Raw genomic sequence first — 23,324 nt, forward strand, 5'->3', positions numbered from 1 at the left:
TTTTTAAAATAGAGAAATTATATGCTTGAAATGATGTCATAAAGTTTAAAAATGTGAACAGATAATTGCAAACATATATTTCATGGTTGAATGTTGTACAATGTAAAATGAATGATGTTATATAATCAGTGAATTTGAATGTTACAGACATGACTTTTTAAGAATAGTGTTAATTGAAAATTATCCAGATTAATCGTATACTGAATGATTTAAACTTAACCGCAGTACATGTAGTATTCACGAGGGGATGAATGCTGATTAGCATGATAATGAAATTATCATAACAGCTTTCTATGTTTAGTTAATCTCTGTCATGCATTTTGTTCTCACAGTGTGGCAGATGTTGCCAACACCAGCGTGTATTCAATCTGCACATTTAGAAATGATTCTACGCAGGATTTTGATAGAGTTACTGTGTACCACGAATTCAGAGACAACACAAACAACATCTCCACCTTAGGAATCTACTCACTGGACACTAACAGCCTCTATGTAAATGGTATGGAACATTTAAAAATATATTTTATGCACATGAATTTTTATTTTATATGATGAACCCTATGTTTCAGATTGAATTCAGTCCATTTCAAACAATGCATGAATTTTTGCTCCACTTTCTGAAGATAAAATTCCACATGGTACATGTCACTTACAACATTTCAATCTTTTGTATAGGTTATCATGAAGCAACACCTTTACCAAGTAAGCATGCTTCTTTTCCTTAGGTTCACGTATAGTTTATTCCATTGTTATGGTAAACCAAAAACAATTCTTCCACTAATAATTGTTACTAAATATTCAGGTAAATCAAACTTAGTGGGATGCTATGATCTCCATAACAATGTTGTGCATTTTGCATGTTCTTTTAATGTTGAAATTAAATTCTGGGAATGAGATTTTTTTAAAAGGATCAAGTGATAGTCCTGGTTTCATGTTGCATCCATAGTCTTTGATGTCATTGCTTGAAATTAATATGATAACAGCAATTTAAGGTTCTTCATGGATAGGCATAGTCCATTAGATCAGAGGTAGTTCACTCCCAGACGTCTGATGTTCCAGACTTTTTATTAGCTGATGAAAGGCAGTTAAAAAAGCAAAAATGGTTCTCAAATGAGTAGGCATATTCGTAATCATTCACAGAATGTCAATTATCTTGAACATTTTAATTTAGACCTTTAGGCATTTTGCTTGCTGTGTAGACGGTGTGCATTTTTGAATCTAAATGTTTGTTGTATTCTCAAGCTAATGTTGTCCTTTACGTCTCCTACTAGCAATAGCACCAGTAGTGACAACATCGCAAACTCCAAGTTTGGAAGAGAGGCCCATTGAATTTAATGTGACCTTTACCATCACCGACCTCGAGTTTACACAGAATCTACAAGATTCCAGTTCCTTGCTGTTCATTTCTGCATCAGATATTATTTCTCACCAGGTAACAATTAGATTACAGCATTATCACAACAACTGTATTGTTGCAGATAAATAAACTCTTGTGTTACTGGTAAAAGGAAATGATTTACATTATTTTACCAATTATCAAGACTTACACTCTCTAATAATATAATTTTAATTTTATTTCAGCTCACTGCTGTGTTCCGCAAGAGTAAAATTAATGCAACATTTTTAGATTGCAAAGTTGTTTCCTTCAGGTGAGTTCAATCTGTGTTTAAAAATGAGAATTTCTGCTACTGTTATTGCAACAATCAATATGCATTGTTAAAGTTGAATAATTATATGCTTGAAATGACATAAAAAGTTTAAAAATGTGAACATCTACACAACAGATAATCGCAAACATATATTTCATGGTTGAATTTTTCTACATAATATTGAGTAATTTGTGGTACTCTTGTTTTATATTTCATTTACATGGGTGCATTTTAATCATGACAGTTAATGTATTGAATGGCCTTTGATCCTGAAGCAGGGAACTGCTTCCTTCACCTTTTTAATTCCCTTTGACTCTTTGACATTTCGTTATTATATAATCAGTGAATTTGAATGTTACAGACATGACTTTTTTAGAATAGTGTTAATTGAAAATTATCCAGATTAATCGTATACTGAATGATTTAAACTTTACCAAAGTATGTATAGTATTCACGAGGGGATGAATGCTGATTAGCATGATAATGAAATTATCATAACAGCTTTCTATGTTTAGTTAATCTCTGTCATGCATTTTGTTCTCACAGTGTGGCAGATGTTGCCAACACCAGCGTGTATTCAATCTGCACATTTAGAAATGATTCTACGCAGGATTTTGATAGAGTTACTGTGTACCACGAATTCAGAGACAACACAAACAACATCTCCACCTTAGGAATCTACTCACTGGACACTAACAGCCTCTATGTAAATGGTATGGAACATTTAAAAATATATTTTATGCACATGAATTTTTATTTTATATGATGAACCCTATGTTTCAGATTGAATTAAGTCCATGTCAAACAATGCTAAAAATTATTACTTCACTTTCTCAAGTTAACATTCTGCATGGTTTTGCACTTTGGAAAAAAAAATCCAGGCATGGACTATTTTCTAAACGGTGAGAAAATTCGTCAAGCAGAAGTACAAAGGGACCTGGGAGTGTTGGTCCAGGATTCTCTAAAGGTTAACTTGCAGACAGAGTCTGTGATTAAGAAAGCGAATATAATGTTGTCGTTTATCTCAAGAGGGTTGGAATATAAAATCAGTCATGGGATTCTAAGACTTTATAAAGCTCTAGTTAGGCCCCATTTGGAATACTGTGTCCAATTTTGGGCCCCACACCTACAGTAAGGCCATACTGGGGCTGGAGCATGTCCAGCGGAGATTCACATGGATGATCCCTGGAATGGTAGGTAAACCATATGATGAACGGCTGAGGATTCTGAGATTGTATTCATTAGAGTTTAGAAGGCTGAGGGGAGATCTAGTAGAAACTTACAAGGTAATGTATGGCTTAGAAAGGCTGGACGCTGGGAAGTTGTTTCCGTTAGGCGGGGAGACTAGCACATGTGGGCACAGCCTTAGAATTAGAGGGGGTAAATTTAAAATGTAAATGAGGGGACATTTCTTCAGCCAGAGAGTGGTGGGCTTGTGGAATTCATTGCCACAGACCCAAGTGGGGGCCGGGATGTTAAATGTCTTCAAGGCAGAGATTGGTAAATTCTTCATCTCACAAGGAATCAAGGGCAACGGGGATCGTGCAGGGAAGTGGAGTTGAAATGCCCATGAGCCATGACTAAATGGCGGAGTGGACTGAATGGGCCGAATGGCCTTACTTCCACTCCTATGTCTTATGCTCTTATGGTCCATGTCACTAACAACATTTCAATCTTTTGTATAGGTTATCATGAAGCAACACTTTTACCAAGTAAGTATGCTTCTTTTCCTTAGGTTCACGTATAGTTTATTCCATTGTTATGGTAAACCGAAAACAATTCTTCCACTAATAATTGTTACTAAATATTCAAGTAAATCAAACTTAGTGGAATGCTATGATCTCCATAAAAATGTTGTGCATTTTGCATGTTATTTTAATGCTGAAATGCAATGCTGGGAATGAGACTCTTTTTAAAGGATCAACTGATGGTCCTGGTTTCATTTTTCATCCAAAATCTTTGATGTCAGGTGTATTAAAGCATGACACCGAGTAGGCTGCTTGAAATTAATATGATAACAGCAATTTAAGATTCTTCATGGATAGGTATAGTCCATTAGGTCAGAAGTCGTTCAGTCCAAGACGTCTGATGTTCCAGACTTGTTATTAGCTGACGAAACGCAGTTAAGAAACAAAAAGGGCTCTCAAATGAGTAAGCATATTCATAATCATCCACAGAATGTCAACTATCTTGAATATTTTAATTTAGACATTTAAGCATTTTGCTTGCTGTGTAGACGGTGTGCATTTGAGAATCTAAATGCTTGTTGTATTCTCAAGCTAACGTTGTCCTTTACGTCTCCTACTAGCAATAGCACCAGTAGTGACAACATCGCAAACTCCAAGTTTGGAAGAGAGGCCCATTGAATTTAATGTGACCTTTATCATCACCGACCTCGAGTTTACACAGAGTCTACAAGATTCCAGTTCCTTGCTGTTCATTTCTGCATCAGATATTATTTCTCACCAGGTAACAAATAGATTACAGTATTATCACAACAACTGTATTGTTGCAGATAAATAAACCTTTGTGTTACTGGTAAAAGGAAATGATTTACATTTTATTCCAATTATTAAGACTTACACTCTCTAACAATATAATTTTAATTTTATTTCAGCTGATTGCTGTGTTCCGCAAGAGTAAAATTAATGCAACATTTTTAGATTGCAAAGTTGTTTCCTTCAGGTGAGTTCAATCTGTGTTTAACAATGAGAATTTCTGCAAATGTTATTGCAACAATCAATATGCATTGTTAAAGTTGAATAATTATCTGCTTGAAGTGATGTAATAAAGTTTCAAAATGTGAACATCTATACAACGAAAAATCACAAGCCTATCTTTCATGGTTGAATGTTGTACATACTATTGAGTGAATTGTGGCACTATTGTTTTATATTTCATTTACATGGGTGCATTTTAATCATGACAGTTCATGTATTGAGTAGCCTTTGATCTTGAAGCAGGGAACTGCTTCCTTCACCTTTTTATTCCCTTTGACTCTTCGACATTTTGTTATTATATATTCAGTGAATTGGGAGACTCCCATGTTATAGACATGACTTTTTAAGAATAGTATTAATTGTAAATTATCCAGAAAATGATATACTGCATGATTTAAACTTTACCAAAGTATGTATAGTATTCACGAGGGGATGAATGCTGATTAGCATGATAATGAAATTATCATAACAGCTTTCTATGTTTAGTTAATCTCTGTCATGCATTTTGTTCTCACAGTGTGGCAGATGTTGCCAACACCAGCGTGTATTCAATCTGCACATTTAGAAATGATTCTACGCAGGATTTTGATAGAGTTACTGTGTACCACGAATTCAGAGACAACACAAACAACATCTCCACCTTAGGAATCTACTCACTGGACACTAACAGCCTCTATGTAAATGGTATGGAACATTTAAAAATATATTTTATGCACATGAATTTTTATTTTATATGATGAACCCTATGTTTCAGATTGAATTCAGTCCATTTCAAACAATGCATGAATTTTTGCTCCACTTTCTGAAGATAAAATTCCACATGGTACATGTCACTTACAACATTTCAATCTTTTGTATAGGTTATCATGAAGCAACACCTTTACCAAGTAAGCATGCTTCTTTTCCTTAGGTTCACGTATAGTTTATTGCATTGTTATGGTAAACCAAAAACAGTTCTTCCACTAATAATTGTTACTGAATATTCAAGTAAATCAAACTTAGTGGGATGCTATGATCTCCATAACAATGTTGTGCATTTTGCATGTTCTTTTAATGTTGAAATTAAATTCTGGGAATGAGATTTTTTTAAAAGGATCAAGTGATAGTCCTGGTTTCATGTTGCATCCATAGTCTTTGATGTCATTGCTTGAAATTAATATGATAACAGCAATTTAAGGTTCTTCATGGATAGGCATAGTCCATTAGATCAGAGGTAGTTCACTCCCAGACGTCTGATGTTCCAGACTTTTTATTAGCTGATGAAAGGCAGTTAAAAAAGCAAAAATGGTTCTCAAATGAGTAGGCATATTCGTAATCATTCACAGAATGTCAATTATCTTGAACATTTTAATTTAGACCTTTAGGCATTTTGCTTGCTGTGTAGACGGTGTGCATTTGAGAATCTAAATGTTTGTTGTATTCTCAAGCTAACGTTGTCCTTTACGTCTCCTACTAGCAATAGCACCAGTAGTGACAACATCGCAAACTCCAAGTTTGGAAGAGAGGCCCATTGAATTTTATGTGACCTTTACCATCACCGACCTCGAGTTTACACAGAATCTACAAGATTCCAGTTCCTTGCTGTTCATTTCTGCATCAGATATTATTTCTCACCAGGTAACAATTAGATTACAGCATTATCACAACAACTGTATTGTTGCAGATAAATAAACTCTTGTGTTACTGGTAAAAGGAAATGATTTACATTATTTTACCAATTATCAAGACTTACACTCTCTAATAATAAAATTTTAATTTTATTTCAGCTCACTGCTGTGTTCCGCAAGAGTAAAATTAATGCAACATTTTTAGATTGCAAAGTTGTTTCCTTCAGGTGAGTTCAATCTGTGTTTAAAAATGAGAATTTCTGCTACTGTTATTGCAACAATCAATATGCATTGTTAAAGTTGAATAATTATATGCTTGAAATGACATAAAAAGTTTAAAAATGTGAACATCTACACAACAGATAATCGCAAACATATATTTCATGGTTGAATTTTTCTACATAATATTGAGTAATTTGTGGTACTCTTGTTTTATATTTCATTTACATGGGTGCATTTTAATCATGACAGTTAATGTATTGAACGGCCTTTGATCCTGAAGCAGGGAACTGCTTCCTTCACCTTTTTAATTCCCTTTGACTCTTTGACATTTCGTTATTATATAATCAGTGAATTTGAATGTTACAGACATGACTTTTTTAGAATCGTGTTAATTGAAAATTATCCAGATTAATCGTATACTGAATGATTTAAACTTTACCAAAGTATGTATAGTATTCACGAGGGGATGAATGCTGATTAGCATGATAATGAAATTATCATAACAGCTTTCTATGTTTAGTTAATCTCTGTCATGCATTTTGTTCTCACAGTGTGGCAGATGTTGCCAACACCAGCGTGTATTCAATCTGCACATTTAGAAATGATTCTACGCAGGATTTTGATAGAGTTACTGTGTACCACGAATTCAGAGACAACACAAACAACATCTCCACCTTAGGAATCTACTCACTGGACACTAACAGCCTCTATGTAAATGGTATGGAACATTTAAAAATATATTTTATGCACTTGAATTTTTATTTTATATGATGAACCTTATCATTCAGATTGAATTCAGTCCATTTCAAACAATGCATGAATTTTTGCTCCACTTCCTGAAGATAAAATTCCACATGGTACATGTCACTTACAACATTTCAATCTTTTGAATAGGTTATCATGAAGCAACACCTTTACCAAGTAAGCATGCTTGTTTTTCTTACTTCATGTATAGCTTATTCTGTTCCAATGATAAATCAAAAGCAAGTCTTTCACTTATGTTTGTCACTGATTTTCAAATAAAGTTGTCTTGGTTGGGATGTAACTGTTTTCATATTCTCCTTGTGCATTATTATTTTTCTGTATAATGAACAAGTTGAATTCTAGCATTGAGAATTCCTTGATGTTTTGCTTAATACTTTTTGTACGTTGCATCCGATCCACTTTGTATTCGGAGTATTACAGACTGTTATTGATATCTAGAAGACCCTGCAGAAGATAATACTTGCAATCAAACTTACCTCAGAAATCTGCACATTTAGAAATGTAATGACCTGTTTAAAGACATCTGGAGATACAGACTGTATGCACTGACAGCATTCGGCAAATTCAGCAAAGCAAGCATTCAAATAATCAAGCATAACTCTCAAAATTTCCAGGATGCTGTCATTAATCTTGAACTTTGTTGTCAGGAGATTTGTTTAAAATTTTGTGCATTGCATAAATGGTTATCATACGGAAATGTATTTTTTATTCTCAGATTAATGTTCTCCTTGTGTCTCCTGATAGCACTGCCAACAGCCTTGACCACAACACAAATTCCAAACATTGCAGAGATGCCCAGTGAATTTAATGTTACTTTCATAATCACCAACTTGGAATTTACACAAAGTCTACAAGATTCTAATTCCTTGCTGTACAGTTCTGTATCAGATATTATTTCCCACCAGGTAAGACACTGATTTCAGTACTATACCAACAAGTATTTTGTTTCAGTTTGTGATAAAAGAAAATAATTTACCAAAATGATTTTACAATCTGTGAGAGTTTTAGCTTCACCTAACTGTTTGTGACTTTATTTCAGCTCACTGCCCTGTTCAACAGGAGTAAAATTAATGCAACATTTTCACATTGCAAAGTTGCTTCCTTCAGGTGAGTTCTTTTAATGTTAAACAATGATCATTTCTGTGAAGGTTAAGCGAGACAATTGTCATTGTTCAAACTGATAAGGTAACTGGTTTTGTAACAATGTAAGTTCACCAATACCATCTCAAGGGCATTTGGGGTGGGTCATAAATGTTGGTCCACATAGCCCACATCTGCTGGATTAAAAGGAATGTTTCAAAATGCTAGGATTGACACAACGTTTCACTCAAAATGATATATTGCAAGGTTGAGTGTTACACATATTGCTGAATATTTTCTGATGCTATTGGCTTCATATTTGTTTCATATTGGTTCATTTCAGTCATTGTCACCAGTCCATCCAAATGGTTTGATAAGTTATGCCATGAACAGCTGGCTTACCTTTTTACTGGAGGATTCTTTTCATGTTCACTTACTCAAATACCATGATGGAGGACTGAAACTTTGAGAACTGTGAAAATTGGAAGCTATTTTAATTATTGGTACATGAGACGATTGAAACTTTATTGAATTGCCTGAAGTGTTTGTGAAATTTTGAATGTTAATTAGAATGATGAGTAATATCTTCAAGACAGCTTCCTTTTTGTTTAATATCCACAATGCATTTTTTCTCCAGCCTTGCAAATATTGGCAACACCAGCGTGTATGCAATCTGCTCATTTAGAAATGATTCCACTGCTCAGGAGACTGATAAAGTTACCGTGTACCACGAGTTCAGAGACAACACAAAGAATATCTCCACCTTAGGAATGTATTCACTGGACAATAACAGCCTCTACGTAAACGGTATTGATCAGTTAATAGTGATGTTCTGTTCAATAGAATTTTATTCTGTTGATTTAAATATAGCATTCATATTTAATGCAGTTAATTTCAAAGAGTGCACAAGTTTTATTCTGCTCTTTAAAGATAAAATTTTACATTTTACTCATGATGCATGTATTTTTTATATAGGTTACCATGAACCAATTCCTTTACCAAGTAAGTATGCTTCCCATTACTTTGTTCACTTATCATTTCTTTTCTAATCTCATGGTAAAAAGAATGCAGAACTTTTCTTCATGACTCTTCCTGTATTGCTAAATCCACCTTTTTTGTGGTGATTCAATAATTCCAATATCGTCCTTGTGACTAAGTCTTTTCCTGTGGCTGGTTTGCTTGCTGAGCTGGTTCGTTAGTTCGCAGACGTTTCATTACCCTGCTGGGTAACATTATCAGTTAAGCAGGAAAACACCACTATGTTTTATTGGAGGCTGCACTGATGATGTAACCCAGCAGGGTAATGAAACGTCTGCAAACTAACGAACCAGCTCAGTGAGCAAACCAACCACAGCATCCACAACCCAAGGTACAAATCTATTCAAGTACCTTAATTCTTTTTCCATATAATGACCGAGTTAAATTCTGGAACTCAGAATACCTTGAAGTCTCAAAACAATGGCTGTGTGTCTTTTGCATCAGGTCTCCTTCATAAGTGGATTTTTGCAGCCGAACATCACTCAGGATAAAACAGCTGTGGTAGAATCCCTCTCCCACTGGGCCGGAAGATCTTGATTCAACTCCCACATGCCACAGATGTGTGGCATAACATGTCTGAATAGGCGATTAAAGTATCTAAATCAGCCCACTTGTCAGCACCCCATCCATGACCCTCAGCAGTCACTCCTTCAGCACTAATGTGCAATGAAAAGAGTGTGGATTATCCAAAAGAAGCATTACGTTAACTGTAAAGAGTTTTCCAACAGCAGCTTCCAAAAAGGCAACTTCAACCACATGGCGAGTAAAGGCAACAGATATGTGCAACCATGACCACTAGCAAGTTGCCTTCTGAGTCATACCATCTGTCTATGAACCACGCTGATCCTTCATAGTTACTGGCTTATCCTGAGACTCCCTTCAAAATTGCACTGTCAGTGCCCCTACAGGCCCCGGACTACAATGTCTCAAGAAGGCAGCGCACCACCACCTACTCCAGTGCAATTAGGGTTCAGAAATAATTGCAGGTTAGACAGCAATGTCCACATTTCCTAAACAAATAGAAAAAAAAGACAGAAAATAATACTTGTAATTAAATTTGCAAGACTGGAGGCAAAAGATTTGCTGGAGAAAATATTCAGTCCAAGACAACTGACAATCCAGGCGTATTTGTTTTATTCTTGACTGTGATATTTGTATCACTGGCGAGACCTGCATTTGTTGCCAAACCCACATTACCCTTGTACACAGGAGCTTACTAAGCCCTTCTAGAAAGCATTTAAGAGTCAACCATATTGCTATTGGTCCAGAAGTGCATGTCGGTGAGACAAGGTAAGGGCAGCTTTCCCTTAATAATATGAGAAACCTGCATGCATAAAGGCAGCAGGCTCATGGGAGCACCAATTTGTTTATCATTACTGAGACCAGGTTTGAATTCCACATTTGATTCAGTACACTTATAAAATACCATGGCACTTGAAACAAATTATACCCACTTATACTCACTGATACGACACAGTAGAAAACGAAACTGTGTTCTGCAATGCTCAAGCATATCATGTCAACATGTCAAAAACTCCTGCTTGTCTGGTACATCGTTGCGGGGAGCATTTTCTGGATTTGCGTATTTTTCACTTGAAGTACAAAATTTCAATGTTTACTGTATTCTCAGACTACTGCTCTCTTTATGTCTCCTGTTAGCAACAACACCAGCAATGACAACAACGCAAACTCCAAGTCTGGAAGAGCAGTTTATTGAATTCAATGTGACCTTTGTCATCACTAACTTAGAGTTTACACAACCTCTACAAGATTCCAGTTCCTTGCTTTTCAAGTCTGCTTCAAATATTATTTCCCACCAGGTAATAAGCAGATTACAACATTACACCAATAACAATTACTTTTCTGAATAAAATGCAGTGTAGCATTGACTGATGCTTTGACTGAAATGAGATAATTTAACAAAAAGAGATTTTTGTTCTAAAATTGTGATTATGAATCTGTTTCAGCTCACTGAATTGTATGGCAAGAGCAAAATTTATTCAACATTTTTAACTTGCGAAACTATTTCTTTCCGGTGAGTGGCCATTTTTGTTATTGCAAATTAGACTGAAGGTTAACTAAAATTACAAAGCTGCAGCGTTAAATGTTAAAAGGTAATAATGCCTGAAATTATGTTAAAGGTGTTTGTAGCTATAACATACTTTGTAGAAAACAATATTCAGTCAGAGAATCTTGTGCATACCTTAATTGCATTTGAAGCATTAGCCAAAGAAGATGTTCCTTCAGCTGTTTCTTTCCAGCTTTGATGTTTGAAGCACCCCGATCGCCAGTGATGAAGGGCATACTCCTGTGTTTCAAACATATTTTTAAGAACAGAGTTAATACCACAGTATTTCAATTGCTGGGGTAGAGGCTGAACTTACTAATAATGTTTAGAATTCAAAAAAGATGAAGTTCGCAATATTAACTGTAACGAACAAGAATCTTTTGTTATATGCCGAACCTTCTAATTGCATTTTATTTTACAACAGTCCGACAAATATTGGCAGTACCAGCGTGTATTCAGTTTGCAAGTTCAGAAACGAATCTACACCTGGGAAGGTTGATAAAGTTATTGCGTACAACGTTTTCAGAAACAACACAAAAAACATCTCAATCTTAGGAGCATATTCGCTGGACAATAACAGCCTCTACATAAATGGTATTGATCATTTAAAGAGAATATTCTGTTTCACGACATTCATTATAAATATTTCAATATGTTATTCAGACTCAGTTCAGTTATTTCCAAACAACTGTAAATTATTGTTTTTCTTCAGTGATTACTTTCCACTTAGCATATTTTGTACTGAATAATTTTAACTGTTTTTCTCAGGTTACCATGAAACAACTCCTTTGCCCAGTAAGTCTTATTTTGTTACTTAGTTGCATTAATATTTCTCATCAATGGTGAGAGTGACTCAAATGCTGGTTTTGGGTTATTAGCCTTATTAATATATCATTAAACTATCCTATTATTGTAAATGCAATGTTTCACTTTTCTTAATTGAACTTTTAGTAAAACTCTCAGCTTGAAAATCTCCTATTGGCTCAATTATAAGTTTTTAGTAACATGTAGATTGTGAATAGAATGAATTTTGATTCTGCCACTTGAAGAGCTGAAATGCAGTGTAAACCATGCTTGCTGACTAGCAGACTCCAACGAGGTTTACTTCAGATCAGATTTCCAACCCTCAGTTGGGAGAAAGTTAAACCACAGTTGCCAATCAATCTGATTGACAGCCACCACATAGCTCCAGGTGCTGCAGATAACAGGCTAGTCCCAGACTTCAAGTCTTAGGGTAGTAACCTGAGGCAGCACCCTCCAAACCCTGTGACCTCTACGTTATAGAAGGTCAAGGTCAGCAGATATGTGGGAATAACATGACTTGCAAGATCCCTTCCAAACCCTTCGTCATCTTGACTAGGTACTATATCATTGCTCCTTCGGTGTTGATTGGTCAAAATCCTAGACCTACCAGTTTAATGGCATTGTGGGTACACCTGCACCAAATGGGCCGCAGGGGTTGAGTCAGCATGGTGGCTCAGTGGTTAGCACTGTTTGGATCTGGGTTCAATTCCAATCTCAAGTGACTGATTGTGTGGAGTTTGCACATTTGCCCCACATCTGCATGGGTTTCCGCTCAGTTCTCTGGTTTCCTCCTACTGTCCAAAGATGCGCAGGTTAGACAGATTAGCCATGCTAAATTGTCCATAATGTCTGGGGATGTGCAGGCTAGCTGGATCAGCCATGGGAAATGCAGGATTTCAGGGATAGGGTGGTGAGCTCCACCTGGGTGGGATGCTGTTTGGAGATTCGTTGGGGCAAATGGTCTCCTTCTGCACAGTTGAGATTGTATGATCCTATGGAGAAGGCAGCTCACCTCCACTTTCTTATGGACAAATTAGTGATGGACAACAAATGCTCGCCAAGCCAGCAACGCTGACATCACATGAGTGAATAAAAAAGACAGGGGCAGGACAAGGTGAGGTGTGGATCTTCCCATCCATCCCCAACCACCTCCCACACTGAGCAAGATCAATTTCAGTGACTCCCCTCAGGTCTAGACCTTTCCTGCTGGACTAAAAATTGAGGCTAGGTGCTCATTCGTTTGACATGTAATGGCTTCAATTGAGGCAGGGACTGGTCAAGGTCTCACGCTCACCACCATAAAATTACAGAAAAGTCCAGGACAGGTGTGAATTTGACCTCCTCCACCTCCCATGCATACGTACTGGTGGAAGAACATAAAATGCTGATATCTAAGTCAGTAAGAAAAGAACCAGGTGATGTTTTTAAATAGGGAAGTAATCGGTCACATATTCACTTGTCAGGGCAACTTCTGTACCAGTCACATTTATAACAGCAACAGGTTCTCCTTATGAGGAAAAGACAAACCTATCCATCCCATCATGCCTCAAAGCTCTGACAACACCACTAAGTATTTCAATGAGGTTTCTATATTCTTGGTTTATTCAAACTTCACTCTGCAAGAGAAATGATACAGTCGCAAAGATTATTTTACTCGCAGTTTAATATTTCTCTAATTTATCTGAACAGCACCATTTGTGACTACAACTCCAAACCCGCAACCTGAGTCCTTCGATTTTAATGTGACTTTCATCATTACTAACTTAGTACCAACAGCAAATCTAATATCATCCAATACTGCACTACACGAATCTGCCTCAAGTATTATTAATTTCCAGGTTGGTTGACAATTTAGTTCTGAATACAGGTATATTATTTCAATAAATACAGAATTTTCCCTAATGCTGTGGCTGTTCCTTTCCTTCAGTTAAACAACCTGTTTAAAAACAGCAACATCAATGGAACATTCTCAAGCTGCAAAGTTCAATCATTCAGGTAAAGAATGTTGAAGTTAATCCAGACTTATTATTGTTATTTGTATGCAATGAGGCATGAAAATGTTACATGCTCAGGAGGGCAGTCTGTTCCCCCAAAAACAAGCCTTTTCAGCAGTGTCCTTACTGCTTGTGCATCTGTTTTCTAGCTAGCACATCCAGAATTCTGCCATCTTTATCAGGGAGGCATTGCTTGCAAGTTGCCCTCTAACCCCAATGCTTGAGGTCATCTGCCAAGGTCATCTGTATATTCTCCCACCAAACAGGGAGCCTCCACTTTCAACAGCAAGCACTTAGAGCTGGCAACCAGAATTGTGGCACTGAGTAAGCCAAACATTCAATTCCTTTCAACGATATATGCCTGGTTGCCAATCTGTCAGCTAGGGAATACGCAGCAACTGTGTCTTCAATACAGCAAATACAAATTGAGAGTGTGGAGGTGGAAACAATTATTCAGCAAAAAATTCTGAGCTGGCATTCATTTTAGATGTAACACACAAAAATTCCACACATTTTTTACTTTATGAACTGATGCACAAAAGGCCGCAGAAGCTTCTCTCAGGCAAATTAATTTGAGCATGTTTCCCAATTTATTTAATTAATTAACGTTTTCCATTTTACAGTCCAGCAAATGCTGCCAGCACCAGTGTGTACACAATCTGTACATTCACAAATGATTCCAATCCTCAGGACGTTAATAAAGTTGTAGCGTACCATGAGATCAGGGAAAACACAAAGGATATTTCCACTTTGGGAGCATATTCACTGGATAGCAACAGCCTCTACGTGAATGGTATTTATCATTTCAAGATCTTTCCTTTGAATTTGAATGTGTTTGTGTGATGAATTTGGGAAAATGTAACCAGACTAATGTATCCTATTGCACTAAATGATGATGAATTTCCATCTGACTCATTTTACAGAAGATATATTTTGATTTTCAGGTTACCATGAAGAGGCTCCTTCAGCCCGTGAGTATGGTTCCTGGTTCTATCAACTCTCATGACTTCTTTACTGCAATAAAAGATCTTCACTAAATTATTTTTATAAATTGTCTAATACACACACTTCATTGAGGAAGTAATATTTCTCATTTAGAGCTAGTCGACCAATATTTTTCCATTCGATTGTACACCTAAATTCTGGAATTGAGAATGTTTATGGATTAATTTTTGTACTTGATGTCTTGTACTTTCCCCTTCACATGAAGCATTTATTAACAGGCTAATGAGATAGCTGTGAGTGACATGCAAGAGGCAACTAACAGCTTCTTCCTGCCCCCGCAGGCCTGACCAGTACCCCTCCAGTGACACCCTCATCCACCTAGCCGAACTCGTCCTCACCCTCAGCAACTTCTCTTTTGATTCCTCCCACTTCCTACAGACAAAGAGGGTGGCCACGGGTACCTGCATGAGCCCAAGCTATGCGAACCTCTTTATAGGTTACATGGAACAGTCCCTCTTCCGTACCTACACTGGCCCTAAACCCCACCTCTTCCTCTGTTACATTGATGACTGTATCGGCGCCGCCTCGTGGTCTCAAGAGGAGCTTGAACAGTTTATCCACTTCACCAACAACTTCCAACGCAACCTCAAGTTCACCTGGACCATCTCCCTCACCTTCCCGGACCTCTCTGTCTCCATCTTGGGCAATCACCTAGAAACCGACATCTATTTCAAGCCCACCGACTCCCACAGCTACCTAGAATACACCTCCTCCCACCCACCCTCTTGCAAAAATTCCATCCTCTATTCCCAATTCCTTTGCCTCTGCCGCAACTGCTCCCAGGATGAGGCATTCCACTCCCGTGCATCTCGGATGTCCTCATTCTTCAAAGGCCACAATATTGCCCCCCCCACCGCCAAAGTGGTCGAGAACACCCTTGACCATGTCTCCTGCATATCCTGCAACTCATCCCTCACACCCTGCCCCCGCAGTAACCACCAAAAAAGAAGCCCCCTCATCCTCACATACCACCCCACCAACCTCCGGATACAAAGCATCATCCTCCGACAATTCCGCCATCTACAATCCGACCCCACCACCAAAGACATTTTCCCATCCCCACCCTTGTCTGCTTTCTGAAGAGACCACCCTCTCTGGGACTCCCTTGTCCGCTTCATATTCCCCTCCAACGCCACCAGACCCGGCACCTTCCCCTACAACTGCAGGAAGTGCTACACTTGTCCCCACAGCTCCTCCCTCACCCCCATCCCAGGCCCCATGATGACTTTCCATATTAAGTAGATGTTCACCTGCACATCTGCCAATGTGGTATACTGTATCCACTGTACACAGTGTGGCTTCCTCTACATTGGGGAAACCAAGCAGAGGCTTGGGGACCACTTTGCTGAACACCTAGGCTCGGTTCGCAATAAACAACTGCACCTCCCAGTCGCGAACCATTTCAACTCCCCCTCCCATTCCTTCAACGACATGTCCACGCCAGGCCTCCTGCAGTGCTACAACGATGCTACCCGAAGGTTGCAGGAACAGCAACTCATATTCTGCTTGGGAACCCTGTAGCCCAATGGTATCAATGTGGATTTCAAAAGCTTCAAAATCTCCCCTCCCCCCAATGTATCCCAAAACCAGCCCAGCTCGTCCCCTCCTCCCTAACCTGTTTTTCCTCCCACCTATCCTCTCCTCTCACCTCAGGCCGTATCTCCATTTCCTATCTGCTAACCTCATCCCGACCCCTTGACTTGTCCATCCTCCCTGGGCTGACCTATCCCCTCGCTACCTCCCCACCAATACTCACCTCTACAGGCTTCATCCCTGCCCATTTAATTTGTCTGTCTCCTCTCCACCTATCTTCTCCTCTATCCATCTTCGACTCGCCTCCCCCTCGCTCCCTATTTATTTCAGAACCCTCTCCTCATCCCCCTCTCTGATGAAGGGTCTAGGCCTGAAACATCAGCTTTTGTGCTCCTCAGATGCTGCTTGGCCTGCTGTGTTCATCCAGCTCCACACTTTGTTATCTAGCATCTGAAATTATAACTTTTGGCCAAATTTAGACATAAGCCAGAAATTTTGGGGTGCTGAGATTTCCCTGCCTGATATCAGAAGAATTAATGGTGAACACACTGGCACCAATATTAACTGGCCTATAGCCACTAATTTCTTCAAACAAATATGATTTGGCAGGAGATGGGACTTCTGCCTTTCACTCAGGAGGAAGTCCCACCTCAAACAGCTAGCAATCAATGAGATTGAACAGCAACTCTCTAGCAGCACTAGAAGCTACAATGCAGAGGACTGGGACTGTAAGCAATCCCTCGGGTTTAAATTCACGGAACTGTATCAATCAAAAGTACAGGGCCCATGAGCTGGAGCGGGGGGATAGATTTTGTAGGGGGGCATTTTGTTAGTGAAAAGGTTAAGATGTGTGTTGTGGTGTAATGGCATACATGTAAATCATTCTGATTCAACTAATCTCGTGCATCAAATATCAGCGAGAGAGAAGAGACAACAATGCACAATGAGTATTGGAGGAGAGAGGTGTCAGCCAATAGACTAGAGAGCTGTGATAATGGGAACTGCAGATGCTGGAGAATTCCAAGATAATAAAATGTGAGGCTGGATGAACACACCAGGCCCAGCAGCATCTCAGGAGCACAAAAGCTGACGTTTCGGGCCTAGACCCGTCATCAGAGAGGGGAATGGGGAGAGGGTTCTGGAATAAATAGGGAGAGAGGGGAGGCGGACCGAAGATGGAGAGAAAAGAAGATAGGTGGAGAGGAGAGTGTAGGTGGGGAGGTAGGGAGGGGATTGGTCAGTCCAGGGAAGACAGACAGGTCAAGGATGTGGGATGAGGTTAGTAGGTAGCTGGGGATGCGGCTTGGGGTGGGAGGAAGGGATGGGTGAGAGGAAGAACAGGTTAGGGAGGCAGAGACAGGTTGGACTGGTTTTGGGATGCAGTGGGTGGAGGGGAAGAGCTGGGCTGGTTGTGTGGTGCAGTGGGGGGAGGGGACGAACTGGGCTGGTTTTGGGATGCGGTGGGGGAAGGGGAGATTTTGAAGCTGGTGAAGTCCACATTGATACCATTGGGCTGCAGGGTTCCCAAGCTGAATATGAGTTGCTGTTCCTGCAACCTTCGGGTGGCATCATTGTGGCACTGCAGGAGGCCCATTATGGACATGTCATCTAAAGAATGGGAGGGGGAGTGGAAATGGTTTGCGACTGGGAGGTGCAGTTGTTTATCGCGAACCGAGCAGAGGTGTTCTGCAAAGCGGTCCCCAAGCCTCCGCTTGGTTTCCCCAATGTAGAGGAAGCCACACTGGGTACAATGGATGCAGTATACCACATTGGCAGATGTGCAGGTGAACCTCTGCTTAATATGGAAAGTCATCTTGGGGCCTGGTATAGGGGTGAGGGAGGAGGTGTGGGGGCAAGTGTAGCATTTCCTGCAGTTGCAGGGGAAGGTGCCGGGTGTGATGGGGTTGGAAGGCAGTGTGGAGCAAACAAGAGAGTCATGGAGAGAGTGGTCTCTCCGGAAAGCAGACAAGGGTGGGGATGGAAAAATGTCTTGGGTGGTGGGGTCGGATTGTAGATGGCGGAAGTGTCGGAGGATGATGCGTTGTATCCGGAGGTTGGTGGGGTGGTGGGTGAGAACGAGGGGGATCCTCTTGGGGCGGTTGTGGCGGGGGCGGGGTGTGAGGGATGCGTTGCGGGAAATGCGGGAGACACGGTCAAGGGCGTTCTCGACCACTGTGGGGGGAAAGTTGCGGTCCTTGAAAAACTTGGACATCTGGGATGTGCGGGAGTGGAATGCCTCATCGTTGGAGCAGATGCGGCGGAGGCGGAGAAATTGGGAATAGGGGATGGAATTTTTGCAGTAGGGTGGGTGGGTGGGAGGAGGTGTATTCTAGGTAGCTGTGGGAGTCGGTGGGCTTGAAATGGACATCAGTTACAAGCTGGTTGCCTGAGATGGAGACTGAGAGGTCCAGTAAGGTGAGGGATGTGCTGGAGATGGCCCAGGTGAACTGAAGGTTGGGGTGGAAGGTGTTGATGAAGTGGATGAACTGTTCGAGCTCCTCTGGGGAGCAAGAGGCAGCGCCGATACAGTCATGAATGTAACGGAGGAAGAGATGGGGTTTGGGGCCTGTGTAGGTGCGGAAGAGGGACTGTTCCACGTAACTTACAAAGAGGCAGGCATAGCTGGGGCCCATGCGGGTGCCCATGGCCACCCCCTTTGTCTGTAGGAAGTGGGAGGAATCGAAAAAGAAGTTGTTGAGGGTGAGGACGAGTTCGGCTAGGCGGATGAGGGTGTCGGTGGAGGGGGACTGGTTGGGCCTGCGGGACAGGAAGAAGCGGAGGGCCTTGAGGCCATCTGCATGCGGAATACAGGTGTATAGGGACTGGGCGTCCATTGTGAAAATGAGGTGTTGGGGGCCAGGGAATTGGAAGTCCTGGAGGAGGTGGAGGGCGTGGGTGGTGTCACGGACGTAGGTAGGGAGTTCCTGGACCAAAGGGGAGAAAATGGAGTCCAGATAGGTGGAGATGAGTTTGGTGGGGCAGGAACATGCTGAGATAATGGGTCGACCAGGGCAGGCAGGTTTGTGGATTTTGGGAAGGAGATAGAAACGAGCTGTGCGGGGTTGGGGAACAACGAGGTTGGAGGCTGTGGGTGGGAGGTCTCCTGAGGTGATGAGGTCATGAATGGTGTTTGAGATGATGGTTTGGTGCTCAGGGGTGGGGTCATGATCGAGGGGGGCGGTAGGAGGTGGTGTCGGAGAGTTGGCGTTTGGCCTCGACTAGAGAGCTGTATTTGCTAACTGACATGAACAGAGGGAAACAAAGGAGCATTATAATTCACAAGGAGTTGCAGAGCTATACTTGGTGATAGGAGCAATGTAGGTTCAGGGACTGGGTATGCGCAAATCGCCAAACCCTAAAAATATCTCTCGTTTGCTATCTCATGATAGATGTAACAGTAATGCCTAAAGCCTAAAGATAAAGAGGAAGGATCATCCATAGCTTATGGGGGGAGCCCTTGATGTTGAAAGGAGACTGTTGTAGAAGACATATCCCATCCTTTCCACTTGAGACCTGAGCAGGGTCATTCTTCCATACCCCTAAATGTCTCCTGCCTTCTTGGAAATTTGGCTGTAAATGGGCCATAAGCAATGATTAATTCGATATTTCAGTTGGGGCCAGGATGGATAAGCTGACCAACAGTCCTCACCTATCCCATGGAAACTCATGGCAAGGTAAGGCCAACTGAGGGACTCTCCTTTCTCTGCGCACACACCAAGAAGACAAGTGAAATATTCTGCCATTGAAGTCAATAAGAAAAGTCTTATAAATAAGACTTATAAATAAATCTTACAAATAAGTGATGTTTCTACAGAAAAAAGTAATCAGTTGCATACGCATTTATTAATACAGCTTCCATACCAATCACATACATGAGAGGGTTGTTACTGAGAGAGTGAAAAACTTACCATCCTGCCTCAAAGAACTCTAACAGTTGCAAGAAATATGCTGATGTACTTTCTAAATTCTTGTTTTTTTTCACTTTCACTCTGAAATATAAATGATAGAGTTACAAAGTATTTTTTATTATTGTCAGCATAATGATTATTTTATCTTTCTTTACAGCACCATCTGTGACCACAACTCCAAACCTACAACCACAGTCCTTTGATTTTAATGTGACCTTCATTATTACTAACCTCCCTCCAACAGCAAATCTAATATCACCCAATTCTGCACTGCACAAATCAGCCTCAAATATTATTGCCTACCAGGTAAGTTGGTAATTTATCTGTTCATATAAAAGTGTTGTCATTGATTATAGAATTTTCCTTCTAATACTTGACTCTTTCTTTTCTTCAAGCTGAACAACCTGTTTAGAAACAGCAATATCAGCAAAACATTCTCAAGTTGCAAAGTACAGTCATTCAGGTAGGCAATGTTGACAGTAAAGAAAATCAGCATCTGTTCCCAGTTTATTTCTAAATTTAGTAAAAGAATAATAATATTACAAAAATGGATAAGTCATTTGACATTAATCAGATTTCTGATTGCTGTTTGTGCTCTAATTACTAATGTTAGATGTCAGATAATCTTTGATATATTTACTAACGATAAACGTCTTGATTGTTGTGAGCTATATTTGTCCTACATGATTCAAGACTATGTTGTGGAATGGGCAGGGATTGCCAAGTCCCAGATGGAATCATGAGCTGCAACGTTTTGTCTTTGTGGCTCTCTGACTGAGGCCCAGCAGCTATACTGCTTCTCCTTGGCCTAACTCAATGGTATCATCAGTCTATCTGCTTGCAAACACCCCCACCACCCAACTCACCCCCACCAACGCCACTATCCTCAGTTCTTATCGGGGGATTGTGACAATATTCAAGCTTCAGAATGGGTCAATGTTGGAAAATGTTTGGTAAGCACTGGCAAAGGGGTATGCAGAGTGGCACAATAGTCCAGAAATCTATCATCTAACAAGGACACTTCTGCAAGAAATGGGCAATGGCCACATGAGCATGAATATGCTGCAACCTCAGGAGGATAACCACTCCAGCTGTATACCCACCCCGCCAGCTAGCCTGCACAAACAGATGCCATTCACACTGAAAGGGGATAATCTACAGTAGGGCCTTCAAATCCCACTGCCTGAAGCTGTCCTTCAAAGCCATCTGCAGTCTCATCTGCTGAATGTCATTCGTTTGCACTCTCAGCAAACATGCTAAGAGAGTAGGCAGCCAGATTATGGGACATAACAGGACAAACATTCAGTTCATCTCAAAGATACTAATTTTCTGGTGGTCAAATTATCAACTGCAAAATGCCCAACAACTGTGCCAACTGCAAAATGCAAACTCAGGATCTTGAGGTGCAAAGAGATATTCAGAAAGATTCTGAACTGGCATTCACTTTAATTAAAACATTTAAGATTTAGCTACCAAAATTATAAACTGATGCCCACAAGAGCACAGAAACTTCAATCTGCCAACCTTATTTTGACACAATATTTCTTAATTTAGTTTACTAACTTTGTATTTTACAGCCCAGCAAATGCTGCCAGCACCAGTGTGTACACAATCTGTACATTCACAAATGATTCCAATCCTCAGGATGTTAATAGGGTTGTAGCGTACCATGAGATCAGGGGCAACACAAAGGACATTTCCACTTTGGGAGCATATTCACTGGATAGCAACAGCCTCTACGTGAATGGTATTTAGCATTTCAAGATCTTTCATTTTATCACTATGAATGATTTTTTTCTGAATAATTTGGGGAAAATTTAACCTAAACTAATGTATCTTATTGCAGTAATTCATGATGAATTTCCATCTTACTCATTTTGTTGAAGACATGTCTTTGATTTTTCAGGTTACCATGAAGAGACTCCTTCAACCAGTGAGTGTGGTTCCTGTTTCTACTGTTTCATTAGACTTCCTTTAATTGTTGTGGGAATCAAAGTTATCCTATACTAATCTCTGTTTATCAACTGACAAACACATGCTCCTTATTGGGATTACAATGTTGCCCATTTCAACTATTATTTTCTGGTTTGATCATTTCAGTATTTGCTTGAAATGACAATGGAGATTATGTGAGTGCTATTCTCCTCTCTCCATAGCCTGCTAATATAGCTGTGTGTAACATGTAACGAATAGCAAGCACTACTCAAATTAGACCAGTTGCCCAAATTTGGATAGAAGCACCAAACTCTGGCCAGGAATTTTAGGATGGTGGGATTTCATTTCTTGCTTGCCCAAGATTTCCTGTTGAACATATTGCTGGAATTGCCGGCTGCCTGCTGCCATTCAGTGCTTCAGTGAGCTGGGGATGGGACTCCTGCCACTCATTGCCAAACTCTGGAGTGATGCCAGCCACTCTGGTTTATTGGCAACTCCCTAGATCAAGCAGTACCCTATGTTGAGGTGGACAAGATAGCAAGTAGCCCTCAGTCTAAAGTCCCAGGAGCAGTACCAGGTACGTTTGGGATCTCAGTGTATGGATGGACAGTGAGAGTCAGAATGTGTGGGCAACTGGGGTGGGGTGATGAAGGGAGCTGGTTGCTTCCAGACAGGACAAGCTTGGGGCTACCATTTATAGACGCCATCTGGGAAAGCAGCTGGTGTTGAAAGGAGACTGCAATTGGTGGCAAACCTTCCATTGTCACCCAAGGTATGAGTAGTATCACTTTGAATCTGAATACCGCCTGGTTTCCTAGAAATTTAGGCTGGGCACAAAACGGTCTTTCATTAACTGGTCATTTCAGGAGCTCACTGGAACTGGTAAGCAGTCTGGTATATATGCCTCGTCGGTCCTTCCAAAACACTGTGGGAAGATCAAGGAGGGTGGATATAGGTGCTGGGTAGTCAGCTTGGGAACACACATTCCACACCTAC

General features: G+C 40.2%; 1 protein-coding gene across 1 annotated transcript in view; it reads left to right on the forward strand.

Annotated features, from left to right (window-relative positions):
- The window catches only part of LOC125465653 (mucin-16-like), a 56,954-nt gene that overhangs the window by 13,263 nt on the left and 20,367 nt on the right, over positions 1 to 23,324 (forward strand). Inside the window, exons 17-42 of the mRNA XM_059638427.1 lie at positions 333 to 499; positions 676 to 702; positions 1,272 to 1,432; positions 1,582 to 1,649; positions 2,196 to 2,362; positions 3,335 to 3,361; positions 3,958 to 4,118; positions 4,267 to 4,334; positions 4,887 to 5,053; positions 5,230 to 5,256; positions 7,708 to 7,868; positions 8,003 to 8,070; positions 8,681 to 8,850; positions 9,019 to 9,045; positions 10,741 to 10,901; positions 11,049 to 11,116; positions 11,574 to 11,743; positions 11,918 to 11,944; positions 13,643 to 13,791; positions 13,881 to 13,948; positions 14,571 to 14,740; positions 14,892 to 14,918; positions 20,551 to 20,699; positions 20,789 to 20,856; positions 21,971 to 22,140; positions 22,300 to 22,326. Of these exons, the coding sequence (XP_059494410.1) occupies positions 333 to 499; positions 676 to 702; positions 1,272 to 1,432; positions 1,582 to 1,649; positions 2,196 to 2,362; positions 3,335 to 3,361; positions 3,958 to 4,118; positions 4,267 to 4,334; positions 4,887 to 5,053; positions 5,230 to 5,256; positions 7,708 to 7,868; positions 8,003 to 8,070; positions 8,681 to 8,850; positions 9,019 to 9,045; positions 10,741 to 10,901; positions 11,049 to 11,116; positions 11,574 to 11,743; positions 11,918 to 11,944; positions 13,643 to 13,791; positions 13,881 to 13,948; positions 14,571 to 14,740; positions 14,892 to 14,918; positions 20,551 to 20,699; positions 20,789 to 20,856; positions 21,971 to 22,140; positions 22,300 to 22,326 (2,720 nt within the window). The remainder of the gene's footprint in view (positions 1 to 332; positions 500 to 675; positions 703 to 1,271; positions 1,433 to 1,581; positions 1,650 to 2,195; positions 2,363 to 3,334; positions 3,362 to 3,957; positions 4,119 to 4,266; positions 4,335 to 4,886; positions 5,054 to 5,229; positions 5,257 to 7,707; positions 7,869 to 8,002; positions 8,071 to 8,680; positions 8,851 to 9,018; positions 9,046 to 10,740; positions 10,902 to 11,048; positions 11,117 to 11,573; positions 11,744 to 11,917; positions 11,945 to 13,642; positions 13,792 to 13,880; positions 13,949 to 14,570; positions 14,741 to 14,891; positions 14,919 to 20,550; positions 20,700 to 20,788; positions 20,857 to 21,970; positions 22,141 to 22,299; positions 22,327 to 23,324) is intronic.

The sequence above is a fragment of the Stegostoma tigrinum genome, chromosome 30, assembly GCF_030684315.1.
Source record: "Stegostoma tigrinum isolate sSteTig4 chromosome 30, sSteTig4.hap1, whole genome shotgun sequence".
Classification (NCBI taxonomy): domain Eukaryota; kingdom Metazoa; phylum Chordata; class Chondrichthyes; order Orectolobiformes; family Stegostomatidae; genus Stegostoma; species Stegostoma tigrinum.